General features: G+C 41.4%; 1 protein-coding gene across 4 annotated transcripts in view; it reads left to right on the top strand.

Moving 5' to 3' along the window:
• The window catches only part of TSPAN12 (tetraspanin 12), a 97,209-nt gene that overhangs the window by 57,931 nt on the left and 15,768 nt on the right, over window positions 1–23,510 (top strand). For 3 of the 4 annotated variants that reach the window (XM_083366716.1, XM_083366713.1, XM_083366715.1), the window contains exons 6-7: window positions 18,369–18,476; window positions 23,017–23,160. In XM_083366716.1, the coding sequence (XP_083222842.1) occupies window positions 18,369–18,476; window positions 23,017–23,160 (252 nt within the window). The remainder of the gene's footprint in view (window positions 1–18,368; window positions 18,477–23,016; window positions 23,161–23,510) is intronic. The other variant, XM_083366714.1, reaches the window with a different exon arrangement.

Below are 23,510 nucleotides of genomic sequence, written 5' to 3' on the forward strand. Positions count from 1 at the left end.
CCTCAGTCCTGGAAACTCACTGGGTGGCTTTGGATAGGTGCTCTTTCACAGCCAGCTCACAGCTCACTATTGAGGGAAAATGAGAAGAGGTGGTACTATTTACAATGCCCTGAGCTCTTGGAAAGAAGGTAGGATATTAATTTGACAAATAAATGTGTACAATAAATACATATTGACTGAGATGTAAACCCTGGTGTGTTCATTAAAGTTTATTTTCAGAGCCATCCTACTCGCTGAAATGCAAACTCTTAAAATTATACCTTTTAAAAAAGCTTATTCGGTATATTTAGGATTTCTTATTAAAATTTGATCAAGAGTACTGTTCCTTCAAGCAGCTTAATATTGTGTAGCATTACACATTCAAAAATGTAGACCACCACATTTTTGAATGGATGTTTTTCTGTAAATATTTTGTGCTAAAACCACAGCTGTGTTAAAGAGGCAATTCTGTCCTTTCCCTTTTCAAGCTAGAAAAGTGATTCATTCTTGCAGGGTAAAAGTATTACTGGAATGAAGAAAACAAACTGGCATGTTATTGTGCTGTTGAATTCTCTTGTCTTCTTTTTCTATTTGGTACTTATTTATGAAAAAAATGATAAGAGCATTCCTTCCTTCCTTCCTTCCTTCCTTCCTTCCTTCCTTCCTTCCTTCCTTCCTTCCTTCCTTCCTTCCTTCCTTCCTTCCTTCCTCTGGTCTAAAGGAATTTCTGGCACTTTTTCTATCTGAAATTGCATGCTAATAATTTTCATCAAAATTCATTCTCCTACTATCTATGCATTCCACCGAGATGCTATCATTCCAAATATAACTACAGTTAAAAATATGACTGTCTCTAAATGTCAGAATAAAAATGGAACCATAGCTACATGTGTTTCATTCACCCCATGGGTTCTGCTGTCCTCCTCCGAGAGTTTGATGGAGAAATGCTTTGAGAGAATTGAGGCTTCTTGCCAAGGTACAAGTTGAAAATGAAAATGTTCACAAGTAGTAGACATTTCTTTAGAAGGGTTAGTAATTGAAGAAAGAGACTTCCCAGTGGGCCTTACTCTAGCTGGGCAGATGAGTAGACCATGCCCGTAAGAAGCAGAATCAGCAAGATCCAGGGGTTGAAGCATGGTAATAGCCCTTCTTTCTCTGGATGACAGGCCTATACATTGGTCATCACATTTCTCTTTTATTTGGGGCTCTCAATTACTACCTGAATTATGTTCCTGTTTTCTTCCATTCTGCACAAAATGCTGTCAGTAGCTTGCAAAATCAGTTACTGGAATTCACTCACCTATTGCTAGGATGTTTTGAAATAAGTATATTTATTTAACATATTTGTATAACTGCCCATCTCACATGAAAGTAAGTATATTTTAAAACCAGTCAACAGAAAATATTGCTCCATTTCATTGTAACAGAACAAACAAGAACTTGGTATCTGATTTGTCAACCAAGGAATATATCCATTTTACTAATCTCATAAATGTACAGGTAGTCCTCAACTTATAACTGCTCATTTAGTGACTCTTCAAAGCTTCAGTGGCACTGAAAAAAGTGACTTATGACCGATTTACACACTTATGACCTTTATAGCATCCCCATGATTGTGTGATCAAAATTCAGATGCTTGACAGCTATAGTAGTTCATACTTACGACTGTTGCTGTATCCCAAAGTCATGCGATCCCCTTTTGCAACCTTTAGATAAGCAAAATCAATGGGGAAGTCAGATTCACTTAATAGTTGTGTTACTAACTTATCAGCTGCAGCAATTCACTTAACAATTATGGCAAGAAAGGTCGTGAACTGGGGCAAAACTCACTTAACAAATGTCTCACTTAACAATAAAAAACTTTGGGCTCAGTTGTGGTCATAAGTTGAGTACTTCCCGTATAAACCTGTGTAACATTACATCATTGCATTGCATTTTTTTAAAGATGCCAACCTCCTCTTTCCCACTCTTAGATATGTAATATATATTTTTTCCATTTTAGGTATATTTATTTTGTTTTATCATAAAAGGTAAAATAGCAAACAGAAAAACAAACAAACAAAACAAAAATATACATCTTAACACTAAAAGAACAACAAAAAAGAAAAAGGTGATCCTATACCAAATAAATGTAACATTTAACATAAAGAATCCACTCTGGCTGGATGCTGAAAAAAAAACAAAACAGTAAATTCTCCTCCCCTTTACATTACACTAATCTTCAAATCCCTCTGTTAACAATTATTGCATTTGGTACATAGAAAGTCCACAAAGGGTTTTCTATATCTTTTAAAGCTATCTAGTACATTATCTCTGATCAGACCAGTTAATTTCGCCATTTTGGTTAATTCAGCCAATTTTAAAATCCATTCTTCAGCAGTTCAACAGGCATCCCTTTTTCTTTGCAGAGCTTGGCAAGTACAATCTTCGCAGCTGTCACTATGTGAAGGAATAGCAGCCCAAACTGTAATTTCAGTTGACTGGATTTTTACTACATTTCCAACACTTATTAGTATTCTCTTTATACATTTTTGCTATTTTAAAGGTAAAGGTAAAGGTTCCCCCGCACATGCGTGCTAGTCGTTTCCGACTCTAGGGGCCGGTGCTCATCTCCGTTTCAAAGCCGAAGAGCCAGCGCTTGTCCGAGGACATCTCCGTGGTCATGTGGCCGGCATGACTAGACGCCAAAGGCGCACGGAACGCTGTTACCTTCCCGCCGTAGTGGTCCCTATTTTTCTACTTGCATTTTTACGTGCTTTCGAACTGCTAGGTGGGCAGAAGCTGGGACTAGTAACAGGCGCTCACTCTGCTACGTGGCACTCGGGATTCGACCCGCCAAACTGCCGACCTTCTGATCGACAAGCTCAGCGCCTTAACCCACTGAGCCACCGCGTCCCTCTATTTTTGCTATTTTATCTGGAGTCAAATACCAACGATATATCATTTTATAAAAAAAATTCTTTCAAGCTATAATTTAATGTAAATTTTAGTTCATTAGATTCTCCATTTATCTAGTGTTCTGTTATACCCAATTTTTTTGCCCATTTAAGCATGCAATCTTTAATGTATTCATTTTCCAGATTCATCTTGAGTAACATTTTATATACTTTAGCAATCAAGTAGTCAACTTCAGAACATAAATTAACGTCCAGTTCAGATATAGTTCCTGTGAAAACAAAACTTTTTTTATCAAGTTTAAATTCTATAATAATTAAACCAATGAATATATTTTTTCTTATTTATGTATTGGTTTGAAATATTTTGTTTGCAGTAACTTTGATCAAGACGTAGTCAGCTTTATAATCAATGGAATTTAAGTTAGTTAAATTAGTTTTTAAGCTTGAAATTAGGAAAAAAAAGTCTGTTCTGAATTCATTGCATAGGAACAGGAACATAAGCCAAGGAAACTCTGGGGCCGAGTTAAGGTATCAACATTAGTCTATAAAACTGTCTTGTCTTCAAAAGTCCTCCTCTCCCAAGAATGTTGGAGGTACTAGAGGCTCTAAATTCAGCTGTGGAACATGGTTCCATCAGTTGGTATGGCTAGAGTGTGATGGTCTGGAGAGGGGCTTTGTGGTGGCAACATCTTGTAGAAAGCATAGACTATTTCTCAAAGGGAAATATGGCTGATCCTGTACTTTCCGTACCAATCGGGTTTCAGGCCGGGCTACAGCACGGAGACGGCATTGGTCGCTCTGATGAATGATCTCTGGAGAGCCCGGGACAGGGGCTATTCCTCTGTCCTAGTCTTATTAGACCTCTCGGCGGCTTTCGATACCATCGACCATGGTATCTTGCTGCGACGCCTCAGGGGACTGGGAGTGGGAGGCACGGTTCTGCGTTGGTTCTCCTCCTTTCTCCAGGGTCGCTCGCAGTCGGTGCTGACAGGGGGACAGAGGTCGACCCCGAGGCCTCTCGCTTGCGGAGTCCCTCGGGTCGGTCCTCTCGCCTCTCCTGTTCAACATCTACATGAAACCGCTGGGTGAGATCATTCGCAGTTTTGGAGTAGGGTTCCATCAGTATGCTGATGACACCCAGCTTTTTATCTCAACTCCAAACAATATCAGTGATGCCCTAGACGTGATGTCCCGCTGCCTGAAAGCGGTCCGGGAATGGATGGGGAGGAACAGGCTTCAACTGAACCCGGACAAGACTGAATGGCTGTACGTTCCGGCAAACCAGGATATTCAGAATGTCCCATTGCTTAACATCGGGGACATGTTACTACCCCCTGTTGATAGGGCCCGCAACCTGGGTGTCCTCCTAGACTCGCAGCTCTCCCTAGAAGACCACATAGGAGCTGTGACCAAGGGGGCCTTCTCCCGGGTTCGACTAGTTTGCCAACTACGGCCTTATCTAGACCTGGATTCCTTACGTACAGTCACCCATGCCCTTGTGACCTCTCGCCTAGACTATTGTAACGCTCTCTACATGGGGCTGCCCTTGAGATCCACTCGGAAGCTTCAGCTGGTGCAAAGTGCGGCGGCACGGACACTCTTGGGAGCCTCCCGATACTCCCATATCACACCTCTCCTCCGTGCGCTGCACTGGCTTCCGGTTGCCTTCCGAGTGAAGTTCAAGGTGCTAACAATGACATACAAAGCCCTACATGGCATGGGTCCGGACTACCTACGGGAGCACCTTCTGCCGATGTCAGCACCCCACCGTCCTGTGCGCTCCCACAGAGAGGGCCTCCTCAGGGTGCCACCGCTCAAGGAATGTCGGCTGGTGGCCCCCAGGGGGAGGGCATTCTCAGTGGGTGCGCCGGCCCTCTGGAACAGTTTACCAACCGAAATCCGGATGGCCCCCGACCTCCGTACCTTCCGTCGCGACTTAAAAACTTTCCTGTTCAAGCAGTCCGGCCTGGCATGATAGCGTTAATTGGGGTCCCAGTTTGTTTTCACTATTGTTTTTATTACTTTTATTGTTCATCTGTATACCTTCCTTCCTCTGTACACCGCCCCGAGTCCCTCGGGAGAAGGGCGGTTTATAAAAACTAATAAATAAATAAATAAATAAATAAATAAATTGTTTTAGGACCACCCTGTATTTTGAACATGTCATGTGTCATGTGATGTCATGCTGGCCACATGACTATGGAAATGTCTTCAGACAGCGCTGGCTCAATGGCCTTGAAATGGAGATGAGCACCACCCCCTAAAGTCAGCAACAACTAGCGGAGTAAAATCTACAAGGACTCAAGGACTTTTTTACTTTACCTGTCTTTTGAAAATGAATATTGGCATTAATTCTTATATTTTTACTGTTTTATTGTTTGATTTTGGGATAGGTGTTATTACTGATTGTTGTTACTTTATCAATTAAAGATGTGGTTTTTTTGTATGGGCAATTTCATGTGATATAAACTATTGATGGTAATGTTAGAGGGTCTGGTCTGTATTTGCATCTGGATTCAAATTTTCATTGAAATCGAAGTATATTTTAAAAAGTGATGCAAATTTTTGGTTGAATGACTGGAAAAAGAAAAAGTTAATTTGCAGAAGTATCCATTCAGCAAATGGAATTCTATCCTCTTGAGTACAAGCTTGTTCCAGGGACAAAATTAAAACTATGATAAAACGTTTGATTTTATTGTGTTCACTAGGTTTTTAAAAAAATGTTCATTCTATTTTAATCTTAGTTTGATCTTTTTTTAAAAAAAACATTTTATCATGAGCACATTACAGATGCATTTTCCATGATGCATATTTATTTTGTTTTCTGTCTTCAGTTGTAGCATTAATCATTTTGATCCTTTCAATAATTTTCAATATTTGAAGATAAAGCAGATTCAAATATGAGATAATGTTTTGTACTACCTATCTCCCTAAATTCTGTTACATTGCAGTTTTCTATATTTGTTTAGTTCTGCTTACTGTGTAGACATTTGTTCATTCAAGCATGCTTTGTGTCATATGGTTATATGCAAATTCCTTGGGAACTGTCATTTTTTTAGTATTTTCCTTTCTAGTTACATTATATTTAATTTACGCACCTCATTGTCTCCATCTGTTGTAAAAGACAACATTTTGTCTTTGATACCTTATTTACATAAACTTTTTTTGTTCCATATATAGTATACTGTATTCAATAGACTTATTTTGAACTGATATCATAACTTTCTCCAATTTAGCATCCTTCAGATGAACTGAAACTGAAACTTTCAGATATCCTACCAAATCTACCACAGGTTGGATACTAGGCTGGGAGATTCTGGTTTAAATAAATATGTCATTACTGGTGATAAACTGTCTTGTTTGCCTTTGCTTTTATGCTGGTATTGTTTTTTATATTCCACAGCTGCAGATTTTTGGCAGTTATTTTGCTTGCTTTTATTTATTTTTTATTATTGTAAACCACCTTATTAGAAAATGTAGAGAGGTATGTGCAATACATAAATGTTATCTAAAATATTTGTCACTTTTTCATTTTTATTTATTTTTCTACACATTGGTTCGGTATTTTATTAAGTTAGGGAAATGAAACTTGAACTGAACATCCTGTTGCGATTTGCGTCAGCATATCTACTGCCTATCTTCTATCAGTAAGCATAACTGAAAATCTCAGAAAGTCTCCTACCCTGTTACTGAGTAAATTGTATCATTTCAGGAAATACATTTGCCATATTTCAGGAAATACATTTGCCATTTGTTTCCAGATTATGATTCATGGTTTAAATATGGGTCAGGAAAATATGGTGCACCAGATATGTTGGAACTTAGTCTTTATCAATCTTGGCCAACGTGGTTAATAATCATGAATGATTTACACAGAATCCAGCTATATCTTAAGGGCTATAAGTTCTCCACCTCTGATTTAGAAGTTACTACATCTCCTTATCTTTTGTATGAATTTACTGCATTTGTTATGAAGAAGTAAACAGGCTTAGTGACTTTTAAACCCAGATTTAATCTCCATTGCTAATATTGACCATGATTTCTTGGATCCAGAGAACAGTAAAGGTTTCTGCTATTTTTCATGATACGTAGTAGATGCATAATAGGGAACAGGAAAGATAAGGGAGGAATGGGGTGGGGTGGCCTTACTACAGTTAGTCATCATCACAGGAAAACCTTGTTTCCTATAACAGAACTGAACTGGTTCATTTTTTTTGTAGGAGATAATATAAAATGTCTAAGCAGGAAGATGTGCTGCTTCATTTACAGTGGTTGCTATTCATAGCAGAGTCTTTAAGTCAATACTGGGAAGAACATTATTTTTCAGTGTTACTTTTACTAGTGAAACAATTGAATCTAAACAAGATAACTGGCCAAAATCAATCTATATTGTGTAACAATTTTATGTCAATTTAATGGAAACCTGAATGTCTAAAGAAGAGCTTTTTAATGCAGGGATTAAAAATTTGGGATGGTTTAAGGGGTGGGGGTGGGGAGAAGGACTGATTTGTCCCTTATTTGATAAATGGTATTTTTCATGTCCCCTTCATGGATTACTGCCTTGTCGTGGCGAAGGGGCTTGCGTAATTCAATGAAGCTATGGGCTATGCCGTGCAGGGCCACCCAAGACGGACAGGTCATAGCAGAGAGTTCTGACAAAACGTGATCCACTGGAGAAGGAAATGGCAACCCACTCCAGTATCTTTGCCATGAAAACCCTATGGACAGTACCAAAAGGCAAAACGATATGACGCTGGAAGATGAGCCCCTCAGGTCGGAAGGCGTCCAACATGCTACTGGGGAAGAGCAGAGGGCTAGTACTAGTAGCGCCAGAAAGAATGAAGCGACTGGGCCAAAGCCGAAAGGACGCTCAGCTGTGGATATGTCTGGTGGTGAAAGGAAAGTCCGATGCTGTAAAGATTTTTTCTCCATAGGAACCTGGAATGTAAGATCCATGAATCAAGGAAAGCTGGACGTGGTCAAACAAGAGATGACAAGACTAAACATTGACATCTTAGGTATCAGCGAACTAAAATGGACAGGAATGGGTGAATTTAATTCAGATGACCATCAGGTATACTACTGTGGGCAAGAATCCCTCAGAAGAAATGGAGTAGCCTTCATAGTCAATAAAAAAATAGGAAAAGCAATACTGGGATACAATCCTCAAAATGACAGAATGATCTCAGTTCGAATCCAAGGCAAACCATTCAATATCACAGTAGTCCAAGTCTATGCCCCAACCACCAGTGCTGAAGAGGATGAAATTGACCGGTTCTATGAAGCCCTACAGCACCTTATAGAACTAACACCCAGAAATGATGTCCTTATCATCATGGGGGATTGGAATGCTAAAGTAGGAAGCCAAAAGATAACTGGAATAACAGGCAAGTTTGGCCTTGGAGTACAAAATGAAGCAGGGCACAGGCTGATAGAATTTTGTCAACAGAATACGATGGTCATAGCAAACACTCTTTTCCAACAACCCAAGAGAGGGCTTTACACATGGACATCACCAGACGGTCAACACAGAAATCAGATTGACTATATGCTCTGCAGCCAAAGATGGAGAAGCTCTATACAGTCAGTAAAAACAAGACCAGGAGCTGACTGTGGCTCAGACCATGAGCTTCTTGTTGCAAAGTTTAGGCTTAAATTAAAGAAAGTAGGGAAAAGCGCTAGGCCAGTCAGGTATGAATTAAATCATATAACTGTTGAATATACAGTAGAGGTGACAAATAGATTTAAGGAATTAGATCTGATAGACAGAGTGCCTGAAGAACTATGGACAGAGGTTCGCAACATTGTACAACAGGTAGCAACCAAAACCATCCCAAAGAAAAAGAAATGCAAGAAAGCAAAATGGCTGTCTGAGGAAGCTTTGCAAATAGCTGAGGAAAGGAGGGAAGCGAAAGGCAAGGGAGAAAAAGAAAGATATGCCCAATTGAATGCAGAATTCCAAAGAATAGCTAGAAGAGATAAGAATGCCTTCTTAAATGAACAATGCAAAGAAATAGAAGAAAACAATAGAATAGGGAGGACCAGAGATCTTTTCAAGAAAATTGGAGAGATGAAAGGAACGTTTCATGCAAAAATGGGCATGATAAAGGACCAAAATGGCAGGGACCTAACAGAGGCAGAAGAGATTAAGAAGAGGTGGCAAAATTACACAGAAGAATTATACAAGAATGAGCTTAACGTCCCTGATAATCACAATGAGGTGGTCACTGACCTCGAGCCAGACATCCTAGAATGTGAAGTGAAGTGGGCCTTAGAAAAGCTGAGCAACAACAAAGCTAGTGGAGGTGACAGTATTCCAGCTGAGCTATTCAAAATCTTAAAAGACGATGCAGTAAAAGTGCTACACTCAATTTGCCAGCAAATTTGGAAAACTCAACAGTGGCCACAGGATTGGAAAAGATCAGTTTACATTCCAATTCCAAAGAAAGGCAGTGCCAAAGAATGTTCAAACTATCGCACCATTGCACTCATTTCTCATGCTAGTAAAGTTATGCTTAAAATTCTACAAGCTAGACTCCAGCAGTATGTGGATCGAGAACTACCAGAAGTACAGGCAGGATTTCGAAGAGGCAGAGGAACTAGAGATCAAATTGCTAACATACGCTGGATCATGGAGAAAGCTAGGGAGTTCCAGAAAAACATCTACTTCTGCTTCATTGACTATGCTAAAGCCTTTGATTGTGTGGATCATAACAAACTGTGGCAAGTCCTTAAAGAGATGGGCATACCAGACAATCTTATTTGTCTCTTGAGAAATCTATATGCGGGCCAAGAAGCAACAGTGAGAACTGGACACGGAACCACTGATTGGTTCAAAATTGGGAAAGGAGTCCGGCAAGGCTGTATACTGTCGCCTTGCCTATTTAACTTATATGCAGAGCACATCATGAGAAAGGCAGGGCTAGATGAATCAAAAGTTGGAATTAAGATTGCCGGAAGAAACATCAACAACCTAAGATATGCAGATGATACCACTCTAATGGCAGAAAGTGAAGAAGAACTAAAGAGCCTGGTGTTGCGGGTGAAGAAGGAGAGTGCAAAACTTGGGTTGAAACTAAACATTAAGAAAACCAAGATCATGGCATCTGGCCCTCTCAATTCCTGGCAAATAGATGGGGAAGAAATGGAGGTAGTGACAGATTTTATTTTCCTTGGCTCCAAGATCACTGCAGATGGGGACTGTAGCCAAGAAATTAAAAGACGCTTGCTCCTTGGGAGGAAAGCCATGGCAAATCTAGACAGCACACTAAAAAGCAGAGACATCACCCTGTCAACAAAAATCCGTATAGTCAAGGCTATGGTCTTCCCAGTTGCAATGTATGGCAGTGAAAGCTGGACCATAAGAAAGGCTGAGCGCCAAAGAATTGAAGCCTTTGAACTATGGTGCTGGAGAAGACTCCTGCGAGTTCCTTGGACTGCAAGGCGATCAAACCGGTCAGTCCTAGAGGAGATCAACCCTGACTGCTCTTTAGAAGGCCAGATCCTGAAGCTAAAACTCAAATACTTTGGCCACCTAATGAGAAGGAAGGACTCACTGGAGAAGAGCCTAATGCTGGGAAAGATTGAGGGCAATAGAAGAAGGGGACGACAGAGAATGAGGTGGCTGGATGGAGTCACTGAAGCAGTAGGCGTGAGCTTAGATGGACTCCAGAAGATGGTAGAGGACAGGAAGGCCTGGAGGAACATTGTCCATAGGGTCGCGATGGGTCGGACACGACTTCGCAACTAACAACAACAACAACAACATTTTTCATGTAGAATGCATTTTTGGATTCAGTTGTCGATCAGAAGGTCGGCAGTTTGGCGGGTCGAATCCCGAGTGCCGCGTAACAGAGTGAGCGCCTGTTACTCGTCCCAGCTTCTGCCAACCTAGCAGTTCGAAAGCACGTAAAAATGCAAGTAGAAAAATAGGGACCACTACGGTGGGAAGGTAACAGCGTTCCGTGCGCCTTTGGCGTCTAGTCATGCCGGCCACATGACCACGGAGACGTCCTCGGACAAGCGCTGGCTCTTCGGCTTTGAAACGGAGATGAGCACCGGCCCCTAGAGTCGGAAACGACTAGCACGCATGTGCGGGGGAACCTTTACCTTTTTTTACCTTTATATCCCATGTATTAGGTCAGGAGGGGACGGGTGGAGGACATAAAAAACAAGCTGGTTTAAGATTAGGCCTGGGCATTTTTAGAAATAAATCTTATTTAGAAATCCAGAAATATTTGTATTTGCTTGATATAAAAACATTGATAATAGAAAAATCATGCAAAGTTACCTTTAATTCTGGAATCTCCAGACAATTTTTTTGCAGTATGCTATTCTCTTCACTCTAAAAGTATATGTTTTTTTTTAAAAGAAGCCACCACATGCGGTTATCTTTTTATGGGATGTGGGAAAAATATCTGGATTTGAAGGATGCCCCTGGCAAAGAAGGACTGTAGCTATATGTTTACAATTTCTTTCAATCACTTGCATTTCAGCCAAAATCAATAATGACCAAGCTATAAGTGTGAACATTGACGTTACTGCCTTTTTACCTGAGATGCCAGCTGGTAGTTATAAAGGTGTTGTGTGGCTCACCAGATATTCCCTGAGATCTTTATTTGAACCTAAGACTGAACATTTAATTGTGCTGCTTAGAGAGCTATATTAGTTTAAGCACTTCCTTCTCCAAGTTCATGTATGTAAATGGGAAAGCTTTCAAGAAGATTGCTGAGATAACCAATTACTGTATTTCCATGTACAGTGGTACCTTGGTACTTGGCATTAGTTCATTCTGGGAGATGCAAAGGGTAGTAAAAAGGATGAGTCTCAAACAAATCATGTGACTTACCATGTAACCCTTTGTTTCGGTTGGCAAGAACTTTCTGTCTGTCCCTTTTCCTATGTCAGTGACCTTCCTAGCATGGCCGACTTCCTGTAACTATCCCCACCTCTGTGGCCATCCCTACTCCTTTTGCAGTGACCTTCCCAGCGTGGCTGACTTCCTCTCCATTCCCCTCAGCTGTCCCCCTCTTCTTATAGAAGTGCATTGAGTCCTAAACAAAGGCCAAGTACTGGGACAACATTTTTGTTGTGTATTTACTTATTGTTATGTATTCACACGTTGTGTTATAATAGAAGTTAACAGGGCTGAGGTAAAAGCCGCGGCAGCTTTTGACAGCTGTCAAAAGCTGCCGGGCGGAACTGCGCAGGCGCCAACCGACTGACAGCTCAACACGCGCTACCGATGACAGCTCCGAGCTGTCAAACCCTGACGGCCCCGATTGGCGGAAACAAACGGCGCGGGAACGAACTCACCCCTGATTGGTCAAACTGCCGACAGCTGCCAGTATAAATAGATGTCATGTTCTTATGTTGTTCGCCTGGTTCTGAATAAAGAGTTAAACTGTTAACTCGCTGTCTCGCCTGCTTACTAGTTAAAGCACTGGCGACGAAGGTGGGATACCTGCTTGCCTAAGCTGAAGTCACTACCTAAGGGGAGAAGAGATTTTTTCCCTTAGCCGAGCTGGTCACTCGCTGAAGTCACTCGGAAGCCGAACTTCCCTTCAACGCAAGCAGCGGCACCCACAGTTACAGACAGCATGACGAACCATGGCCACATTTGAGAATTCAATACCCGCCACCCAGAAGGCTGGGAGTCTCATCTGGGCCAGGTAGAAGGATACCTGGTGGTTAAGAAGATTACGGACGACCGGGCCAAGGCAGCCGCCCTCCTCTGGCTCAGCGGGCCCGCCGTATATGATGCCGCTGTGGGAATCTTCACTCCTGAGCCGATCGCCACTATCTCCTACGCCGACCTTACCGAGGGGCTGAGCAAATACTTCATGCCCATCAAGTCAGAACTCTTCTGGAGAGTAAATTTCGCCCGAAAACTACAGCTTCCTGACGAGCCAGCAAATGACTTCATAACCCGGGTCAGACACGCCGCACGACGGTGTCGGTTCCCGGACTTAGAAGACCGAATCCGGGACCAGATCGTCATAGGGCTCAAAGACGAACGGCTGAGGAAGAAGCTGATCGCCAAGCCAGAAATGACAATGACCGATGTGGCGAGGGAAGTCATTGCATACGAGGACTGCCACGGTGACAACCGACGTTCACCTGACAGCGGGCCCAGGGGGTCCGTGCACCAGGAGGACGGCGGGTTCAGCGGTCCCGAAGATGACGACGTCTCCATGGACATCGACGGTACAGCGGCGGTTCGAAAAGCTCAGGCTGCAACGCAACTACCGAGGGGGGCCTGCCAACAATCAGAGGGGCGCTAACTTCCAGCCAAACAGGGCTAAGTGTGCCAGCTGCGGCGGAAGCCACCCGAGAGCAACGTGCCGGTTCCGCAGTGCCAAATGCCATGGGTGCGGAAAGACAGGTCACCTCAAAGCCGTGTGCCGCAGCCGGAGCCGAGAAAATCTGCATGAACTGGAGGTGACACCTGCAGGTATGAGCCAACACACACCCAGAGCCAGGCACAGTCCTAAACCCCTAGTGCTTAATGTGAGGGGAAGGGCGGGGGAATACACAGTCCACAGCACTCTTAAGCCCAAAGTCAAGGTGGACGTTCTAATTCATGGAATCCCCTGTGAGATGGAAGTGGACTCTGGGTCCTCTGTCTCACTCATTTCGTGGCAAACCTACAGGGACATTTGTAACCAAAGTAGAAAACGGCCCGCCCTTCGACCCACCAAACTCCGCCTAGCTGACTTCCAGAAAACACCCATTAAACTCCGGGGAAAGGCTTCCGTCCCCGTGGAGTTCAAACAATTTAAAGGATCCCTCCCTATTCTTGTGACCCAAGAAAACAGAATCAGCCTGCTAGGACTAGACTGGTTTGAGGCACTAGGGATAGCGTTGACAGGTGTCAACGCCATTCAGCTGTCAAACTTAGAATCCGTCTGCCTTCAATTCGCGGACGTCTTTGACAGCTCGCTAGGGAAGTACACTGGACCGCCCGTATCACTTAAACTAAACCCGAATGTAATGCCTGTCAGAATCAAGGCAAGAAGAGTTCCCTTCGCCTTGAGGGAAAAAATAGAAGCTGAGCTAGACCGATTAACTATCTTAGGAGTCCTAGAACCGGTAGAAGGGGCTGAGTGGGAGACACCCATTGTGACCCCAGTTAAGCCAAATGGCCAAATAAGATTATGTGCCGATTATAAAGCGACCCTCAACCTCGCATTAAATGCACATGCCTACCCGGTCCCGGCTGTCAAAGACATCCTCGCAGCCATTAAGTCAGGCGCCATATTTGCCAAGTTAGACTTGGCGCAGGCGTATTTACAGCTGCCTGTCACCCCTGACACCGCTTTAGCTCAGACAATCGTCACCCACAAGGGAGCATTTAAAATTAACCGCCTTCAATTCGGCATCTCTGCAGCCCCGGGGATCTTCCATGAAATCATGGAAAAAACACTTAAAGGGATCCCCGGGGTCTGTCCATATTTTGACGACGTCCTAATTGCAGGGGAATCAGAAAAAGACCTAGCTGACAAATTAACAAAGGTGCTCCTTAGGTTCAGGGAGGCTGGTCTCAAATTAAAACGAGAGAAATGCTCCATCGGGGTGCCCTCAACAGAGTTCTTAGGTTTTAAAATAGACGCTAAAGGAATTCACCCCACTGAAACAAAAATTAAAGCTATTAAAACAGCACCACCCCCTAAAAATAAACAAGAACTTCAAGCCTTCCTAGGGTTAGTTAACTTTTATCATACCTTCCTGCCTCATAAAGCCTCCATTGCTGAACCCTTACATAGGCTATTAGACAAAGGCAAACCCTGGACTTGGTCATCTGAGCATGATAAAAGTTTTAATCTATTAAAAAACTTACTCTCCAGCAATACAACAGTAGCCCTATATAACGAACAGTTGCCCTTATGTTTGGCTTGCGATGCCTCCCCCTACGGCATCGGAGCGGTCCTAAGCCACTTAACTAAAGAGGGGACACAGACACCTGTAGCGTTCTATTCCAGAACGCTGTCAAAACCTGAGCGTAATTACGCTCAGATTGACAAGGAGGCTTTAGCTATAGTAGCTAGCGTAAAAAAATTTCATGACTACCTATACGGCCGACCCTTTACCATTTTTACTGACCATAAGCCCCTGTTAGGACTTTTTACAGTAAACAAACTAACACCACAAATATTATCTCCCCGCATCCTGAGATGGTCTACCTTTCTGTCAGCCTATTCATACAACTTGGAATACAAGCCAGGGAAATCCATGGGCCATGCTGATGGCCTTAGCAGACTGCCCCAACCAATAGTCGACCCAGACCCAGCACCAGCTGGAAGAATACTGGCTATCTCAGACCTACCAGAATGCCCATTATCTGTTAAAGACATCTCTGCAGCTACTGCTGCAGACAAAATTTTAGGCAGAGTCTTAGGCTATGTCACGTCTGGCTGGCAATACACACCCCCAGACCCAGAATTCCAACCTTATATTTTAAAGCAAAAGGAATTATCCACCCATCAAGGGTGTCTACTATGGGGCAGCAGGGTAATCATACCCGACAAACACAGACTCAAGGTGTTAGAGAGCCTCCACGAAGGTCACCCTGGGACCGTCAAAATGAAGGCTCTGGCCAGAAGCTATGTCTGGTCGCCAGGATTAGATAAGCAGATTGAAACACATGTAGCCGGCTGCTATTCCTGCCAACTTGTTAGAGGCGCCCAGCCACATGCTCCCATACACAGATGGGAAACTACAAAGACACCCTGGTCTCGTATCCATATAGATTATGCAGGTCCATTCCAGGGACAATCATTCTTAATAGTCGTGGATAGCTATTCGAAATGGCTAGAGGTGGCACCAGTAACTAGCACAACTTCAACTGCCACAATACAAGTTTTAAGAGGGTTATTCGCAACACATGGGCTTCCAGATGTTATAGTTTCCGATAACGGCCCCCAATTTACCTCCTACGAATTCCAGAGTTTCACAACGGCGAACTCTGTTAGGCACACCACCACGGCTCCTTTTCACCCATCGACGAACGGCTTGGCAGAGGTGATGGTGAAATCAACCAAAGAGGCACTGCGGAAAATCATCTCCGGCAATTGGCACCGAAGACTGGCTCAATTCCTTTTATCACAGCACACCACCCCATGCACAACTACTGGAAAGTCTCCAGCAGAGCTCCGCTGGGGCAAAAGATTAACTACCAGACTAGACCGTCTACATCCTGACATATCCCCTCCAGACCCAGAACCACCCCTCCAACATAGAACTCTCAACACAGGGCAAGCTGTCTGGGTGAGGAATTACGGGGGGGGCAACAAATGGACACAGGGGGTGGTCATTGAACAAACGGGCCCCCTATCATACATCATAGACATTGGACATAATATCCATATCCGCAGACACATCGACCAACTTCGGCGTCGCAGTCCTCAAAACATAGGGGAAAGGGGTAACGACGAAATGCTGACAGAAGCACCGCCGCAAAGTCTTGCATGCCAAAATCCCCCCGATCGAAATATACCACTTCAACACCCCGCCCCAAGCGACGCGGAACCTTCGGAGCCATGCCCCCTGCCCCCTGAGCCAGACCTAGAAGCCCCTGGGGAAAAGGAACAACCAACTGAGACAACCCCCCGGCGCTCCGAAAGAATAAAAAGACCTCCCACCTACCTAAAAGACTTCGAATGGGGAAACCCGAAAAAGAAACAGTTGGGGAAACATCAACTCAATCAGAGGGAGGGGTAAGGGGTGTTGTGTATTTACTTATTGTTATGTATTCACACGTTGTGTTATAATAGAAGTTAACAGGGCTGAGGTAAAAGCCGCGGCAGCTTTTGACAGCTGTCAAAAGCTGCCGGGCGGAACTGCGCAGGCGCCAACCGACTGACAGCTCAACACGCGCTACCGATGACAGCTCCGAGCTGTCAAACCCTGACGGCCCCGATTGGCGGAAACAAACGGCGCGGGAACGAACTCACCCCTGATTGGTCAAACTGCCGACAGCTGCCAGTATAAATAGATGTCATGTTCTTATGTTGTTCGCCTGGTTCTGAATAAAGAGTTAAACTGTTAACTCGCTGTCTCGCCTGCTTACTAGTTAAAGCACTTTTCATGTCAAAATGTGTGCCATAGTTCCAACTGATGAACCCAACCAAGCAAGCATCTTTAAGACATTCCAATCTCTAAATGTAAAAGTTTATTGAGTGCACCAATTTGGCACATTATGAAAGCAAAACCAGTTCTGGCCAGACCCCACCCATGTCCCCATAGTAAAAGGATAGAATTCTTCCTTCTCCCTCTTGGTCAGGTCACATTGCTCAATCAAGCAGTAAAATATTATTATTATAAAGCATCTTCAAGTCTACCCAGACACTTGGTAGAATGTCCTTGAATTTCACGGTCTGGGTCTGGTCTCTTGATCTTCGTAGCTCACGTTCCAACCCCTTCCCCTTCCAACCCCAGGTTTGTTGGCAAGTTGAGAAGCAATATTTTTCACACCAGCAAGACTGCTTCGAAACTTGACAATGTGTTGAGAACAAAATGGGTTTTGTAGCAGTTGAGTACCAAGGTACCACTGTAGTTGCAGCAGAATATCCTCAGGTGACCTAGCAGGTAGTACTGAAAGGTAGTTTCCAGTTTTCCCCAAGGTTGCCATTCAGCATGGTACTTAATGTCATGGCCTGCCATGGGGCAGTAACTCCACTTCTTCCATGCAACACTTCCTTTGTATGTGTCTCAGTTATATCTTCTGTACTCATGTTCTTTCAAGATACTGGTAGAAGTTGATTTCCAGATTCCTCAACATCTTCATTATCTTCCTCCAGACTGTTCCAATTTGTCCTTCTCCTTTTTGAATTATGGTGCCTAACATACACACAGTATTCCAAATGATAGGGTAGAGTGGGTTAATAACATCCCATAATCTGGATTCTGTATTCCCTTTTAAGGAACAGAAGATAACATTTGCCTTTTTAGCAGCTGCATCATGTCTAACCTATGGTCAATAAAACACCTGGATGTATATTTCTTTGATCAAGGAATAAAATAAAGGAATAAAAAACAATAGCCAGGTGTTTGAGGGTTTTATTTAGTGAAGGATCTACTAACTGTAGAAGATAAATGAATCTGCTATATATTTAGTGCTGTAATCAATAATGTTAACATTGTAAATGTTATTGGAACAGGAATGCATATGACTTGAGGTTTTATTACAGAAAACTGAGTGCATGATGTAAAACACTCACAAAGACAGCCTTGAAAAGGGGATTAGGATTGCATGTGAATACAGTTTGAAAAACACTAGATGAATCTGTTATAAGTCATATGTAAATATATTTCCATTAATGTCATGGCTTATGATCCGAGGAGAGGAAGTGTTCTCTCTTTGCAGATACTCTACTTCAGAAAATAGCTTCAGAAATATATTTAGCAAGCAATTTCTGCAGTTGTTATTGTGCTATGTTTACAGCTTCCTGTTGTGAAAGTTGAACATTCTTTTATTTTTTTCCTCTCCTTCAGGTTCCTGTACAGTGGTCAGATATGGTAACTTTAAAAGCTCGAATGATCAATTATGGCTTACCTCGTTATCATTGGCTGACCCATGCGTGGAATTTCTTCCAGAGGGAGGTTAGTGATCAAGCAGTCAATAATGATGTCTGTGGATTATAACTTGCATTTTTATGTAGTCAAATTAAATGAGATAGACGTGATTTTTTCTTCTTCTCAGGTGATGGACAGAAATGCATAACTAATTCCAATAAATTAATCAATATAATGAATAATCTTCCACCTCTCCTCCGCATGATGGAGAGGAAACTGTCACATTATAGTTAAACTAGTTAAATCAAAGATAAACAACAGGAGAAAACAATTACTGATTTTACCTTGATTTTGAGTGTGTCTGAAGTTGGGCACAAGTTATAACCAGGATTAGTATGTTGCATGAATCAACTTACCAGGCTATATCATGCTTCATTCAACTGTCCATGGTTAAAATTGTGATTTTGTTCTACATGTGAGCTGAACCATATAGTACTGGAGTTCAGCCTTAATCAGGATGGCAGGGTAACCTTTCATACATAAAAGGAATGATCTGCATAAGTTATGGAAATGAAAGATCATGTTCCTGATTAAAACATATTATTGAAGGCTTTGATTTAAAATAAATTTGAAATCTTCAATGTTTAAATTTAATTTCTGAGAGTAAAGTTGAAGAAAGCCTAATTATTTCCAGAGAATTACAAGCAGTGTTTCCATAGATTGTTATTGTGTGATAGGATCCAGTTTTATTTCTTGAATGAACTGATGGTGGAACAGTACTAATTTGTACATTAATGGAAAAAAGGCACAGAAGAATATTAAAAAGATAAATCATATAGAAAATACATGGAAGTATACATGAAAAAACCCCATCAATTACAGATACTTCTTCACAGACCAGACACAGTTTAAATGTCAATCATTTTCTTGAAATCTGTGCATTTAAAAAATTGGTTGGCTGAATTGGTAAGTTTGCTGTAAAAGGTAAAGGTTCCCCTGCACATGCGTGCTAGTCGTTTCCAACTCTAGGGGCCGGTGTTCATCTCCGTTTCAAAGCCGAAGAGCCAGCGTTTGTCCAAGGACGTCTCTGTGGTCATGTGGCTGACATGACTAGACGCCAAAGGCGCACGGAACGCTGTTACCTTCCCACTGTAGTGGTCCCTATTTTTCTACTTGCATTTTTACGTGCTTTCGAACTGCTAGGTTGGCAGAAGCTGGGACGAGTAACAGGCGCTCACTGTGCTACACGGCACTCGGGATTCGACCCACCTTCTGATCGACAAGCTCAGCGTCCTAACCCACTGAGCCACCGTGTCCCTCTAAGTTTGCTTTAAAAACAGTTAAATAGGAAAACAAATACAATTAATGAATTACATTCTTCAAAAGCTCTGCATCTATTAAGGAAAAACAGAGCTATGGTTTGTCTTTTTTGATGCAGTGAGAGGAAGAAACTTGGGGGAAAAAACTGGTTTATTTATCCTGAGGGGAGAAAGTATCTTATTCTGTTTTTGCACTCGGATATTCTTTGTTAAGAATTGCAACCTTAATGAGTGTTGGGCTTCTAATTGCTGAAATTGTTACAGAGAGAGCACTTGTGGTGAGAAACCGTTATGGGTGCTAATTACAGATTGTCTTTTTTCTGTTTCATTGGGCAAATGAGAAGATTATGTCCCTTATTATTACACCGATTGCAGGAGAAAATGTGCAGTAATTTAAATTTTTTTTTTAAGAAAGAAACATTCCTTAGTGGCTTAGTTTAAAGTTATCTTTTTGGAGAAGCTCTCTGGTGTAACCATAATGTTTGGTGTTTCTACAAAATGATTCTGATTATTGTTAAGCCTTTTATTGCTATGTTGTAAACTTTTAAAACTTTTAATATCTGTACCTTGCTGTTGAATTGAAGAGTTAGAGTTACTGAATTGGCAGATTGACCTGAATTGGCAGATAAATCTTATAAATAAATAAATGCTAACTATGGACATACCAAAAACACTTACATGGACAAACAGGAGAATTGATAGACGAGAGAAATGCTTTTACAAACCGAGGGCCAGGGCCAGAAGTACAGAAGACAGGTATATGCCACCGCTGTACAGAATACAAATCTGAACAAGATTTTTTCAAAGTCATCTGTCTATGCAGAGACGTTATGCGTTTATCCAAATTCCCAATAACTAATGCTTTCCAAATTACCTACAAAAATACTCTTAAACAAATCTGTAAAACATAGCTAAGCTAAATATAATAAATGCAAATTAGACATATCAAAATACCAGACCATGTATAACAGAGTAAAATAAATTTCTATTTTCATCCTTACAAGTGTTATCCCAATTGGATTCATACTGTACATACAGTTCTCAGTCCTATGAAGAGCCAGGTTGAATGTAATATTTGGCCTCTGACCACACAAAACATGTGTTGTTGTAAAGTATGGGTGCCAACAGGTTGTTTATGTAATACTTGGTTTGAGATAATTTACGTAGATATGTACTATGTATGTCCATGCAAGGAACCTAGTGAAATCTTCCATACTTAACCATTGTATCTAAATGTATTCTATCTAATTTCACTTGAGTACATGCTCTCCTGAAATACTGGGGCATTTTGCATTTACAAGCCCTCGCTTAGCAACCATTCAACATTATGACAGGCACTGCCCCAAAATTTTGAAGTTCTGAAGGCCGTAACCTCATTCCCACCCTTTGTTCACATGATAGCATTTTGGGTACTTGGCAACTGGCTTGCAGTTATAGCCATTTGCAGTATCCCACAGTCATATGACTGTGATTTTTTATATTTTTACAGGTTCCCAGCATTTACTTCCAGTTTCTGGCAAACAAAATCTTTTAGATAAAATGGATTTGCTTAATGACCTCCGCGTTTGCGTAACAACTACTAAAGTTATAAAATTCAGTGCAATCATGAGGTGATCCACTTAATGACTACAATATGATTTACTACCATAACTCCTGGCTCAATTATGTTCATAAGTCAAGGACTAACTGTAGACATTTTTTTTCATTTTAAAGGTGTGTTTATAGTAGCACTTCCATTTCAATATGTTATAGCTATTATTCTTTGAGCTTCTACATGTAACATTTTTGCGTGGTAGACTTTTAACCCTTTTTGGGGGACAGCTGGAAACATAAAGAAACATAAAGGCTAGAATTCCTCATATAATTTGCTTGTTGTACAGTCTGAAAGGATTTAATTTGAGATTTAGTCTGTTCAATCAAACACATTTTGGGTGCCTTTGAGATTCCATAAAAATGTTAATATTCAGAAACCTGGGAATGGGCAATTTTGGTTTCCCTAGATTTCCCATCCCAATTTTCACTCTCCCAAAATAGCTTCTCAAAATTAAATAAATGTTTGTTTGTTAATTTATTTATATTTATCCTGCCTTCATTGTTTTTTATAAATAAGGTGGTGTACATATCTCATACTCCTTTCTCCTCCAGTTTTCCCCATAACAACAACCCTGTGAATTGGGTTAGGCTGAGAAAGAGTGACTGGATGCTCTCATTTTTAATTTTTAATTTATTATTTTTAATTTATTTTACATTAGAAAACCAGTAAGATCTTTACTCCTTTGGTTAGTTGTTATATATCATTTAGAAATTTAGGTTCTGTCTTGAGGGTTTAGAAACTTTTTCTGGGAAAATGAAAAAGTTGAAATTGTCAGAAAAGGAGAATTACTTTGATCCAGTCTTAATGATACAGAAGTGACAGTTTATTAATAGATTTTTCCTGCTATAAACTTTTGTAAATTATGCCCAAATTCCAATAACATTCTCTTGCCAAACATGCAAATCTAACTTTTGAAACAGAGATACTTGTGAAGTGCATTCCAGGCCCAAAGCAATTTTTAGGAGGCTTAATTAGAAAAACTGACTAAATAAAACTAATTTGATGTATTTCTCATTTTAACATTATGCTAACTATATCTGACCATTTACAGTTTAGCTTTTAAAAGTATTTTGAACTTACTTGCTTTCTATTTTAATGAATACCTATCTTTTTATTTCACTGGAAGCACATAATTTTATTTGGGAAAGGATTTTTTTTTAAAAGTTAGGATACATTAATTTCCTAATAGACAGGGTTTTTTTGTTTTTCCATTTTAAAGCAGAGGTTTTACGTACCAAGATGAGTCACAAAGGAAAACAAAAGCCTTGAGGTTTGGATGATAATTTTCACATTTGTATTTTGAGAGGAATTTCATTTAAGCTCTCTTGAAGTTTACAAAACATCTATCTTTAGATACATAAGTGATTTAGGTAGTTCAGTCAAAATGGAAGAAGTACAAATGGAAGGATAAGATGATGTTTGATTTAGGCAACATTCCAAGCTGTTTTTCTTTATTGCTGTAAAGAGGCCTTGCAGGGGTAGGCAACCTTGGCTCTTTTATGACTCGTGGACTTCCAGAATTCCTGAGCCAGGAATTCTGGGAGTTGAAGTCCACGAGTCATAAAAGAGCCAAGGTTGCCTACCCCTCTTCTAGAGCATTGACATTCAAAATGAGGCTTCCTTTAGAGAAGTTGAAGGCTTGAATGCAACTCAGGATTGTTCACTGCATTCTGTGGTCTTTGAGTATCATACAAGGATGATGGTTCTTTTGCAGTTTAAATGCTGTGGAGTGGTGTATTTCACGGATTGGCTGGAAATGACAGAGATGGATTGGCCTCCAGATTCCTGCTGTGTGAGGGAATTCCCAGGATGTTCTAAACAGGCACACCATGAAGATCTTAGTGACCTTTACCAGGAGGTAAGACTTTAAACAAAAACCTGCCTCTAAGCCTGGAAGCTGTGTGTTTTATTTGCTGCAGCTGCTTTCCACCTGCAGTATAAGTACATGACATCACACTTTACAACAGCATCATTTAGCAACATAGTTGTCGGTCTCAGTTACTAGCCCCAAATGAGGACTACTTGTTTTAGCAATACTGATGGAAAGCCCTTTAGGATGCCCTAATCTCAAACTGAATATAGATTTGTGAGAAAAGCCCTTGGAACTGAAGCTGAAAATGGAGTAACATTTCCTCACAAATATTAGAATGGCAGTGTTGTCATAGGCCAGGGGTAGGCAACCTCGGCTCTTTTATGACTCATGGACTT

Source organism: Vipera ursinii (assembly GCF_947247035.1).
Source record: "Vipera ursinii genome assembly, chromosome: 6".
In the NCBI taxonomy this organism is placed as follows: Eukaryota; Metazoa; Chordata; class Lepidosauria; order Squamata; family Viperidae; genus Vipera; species Vipera ursinii.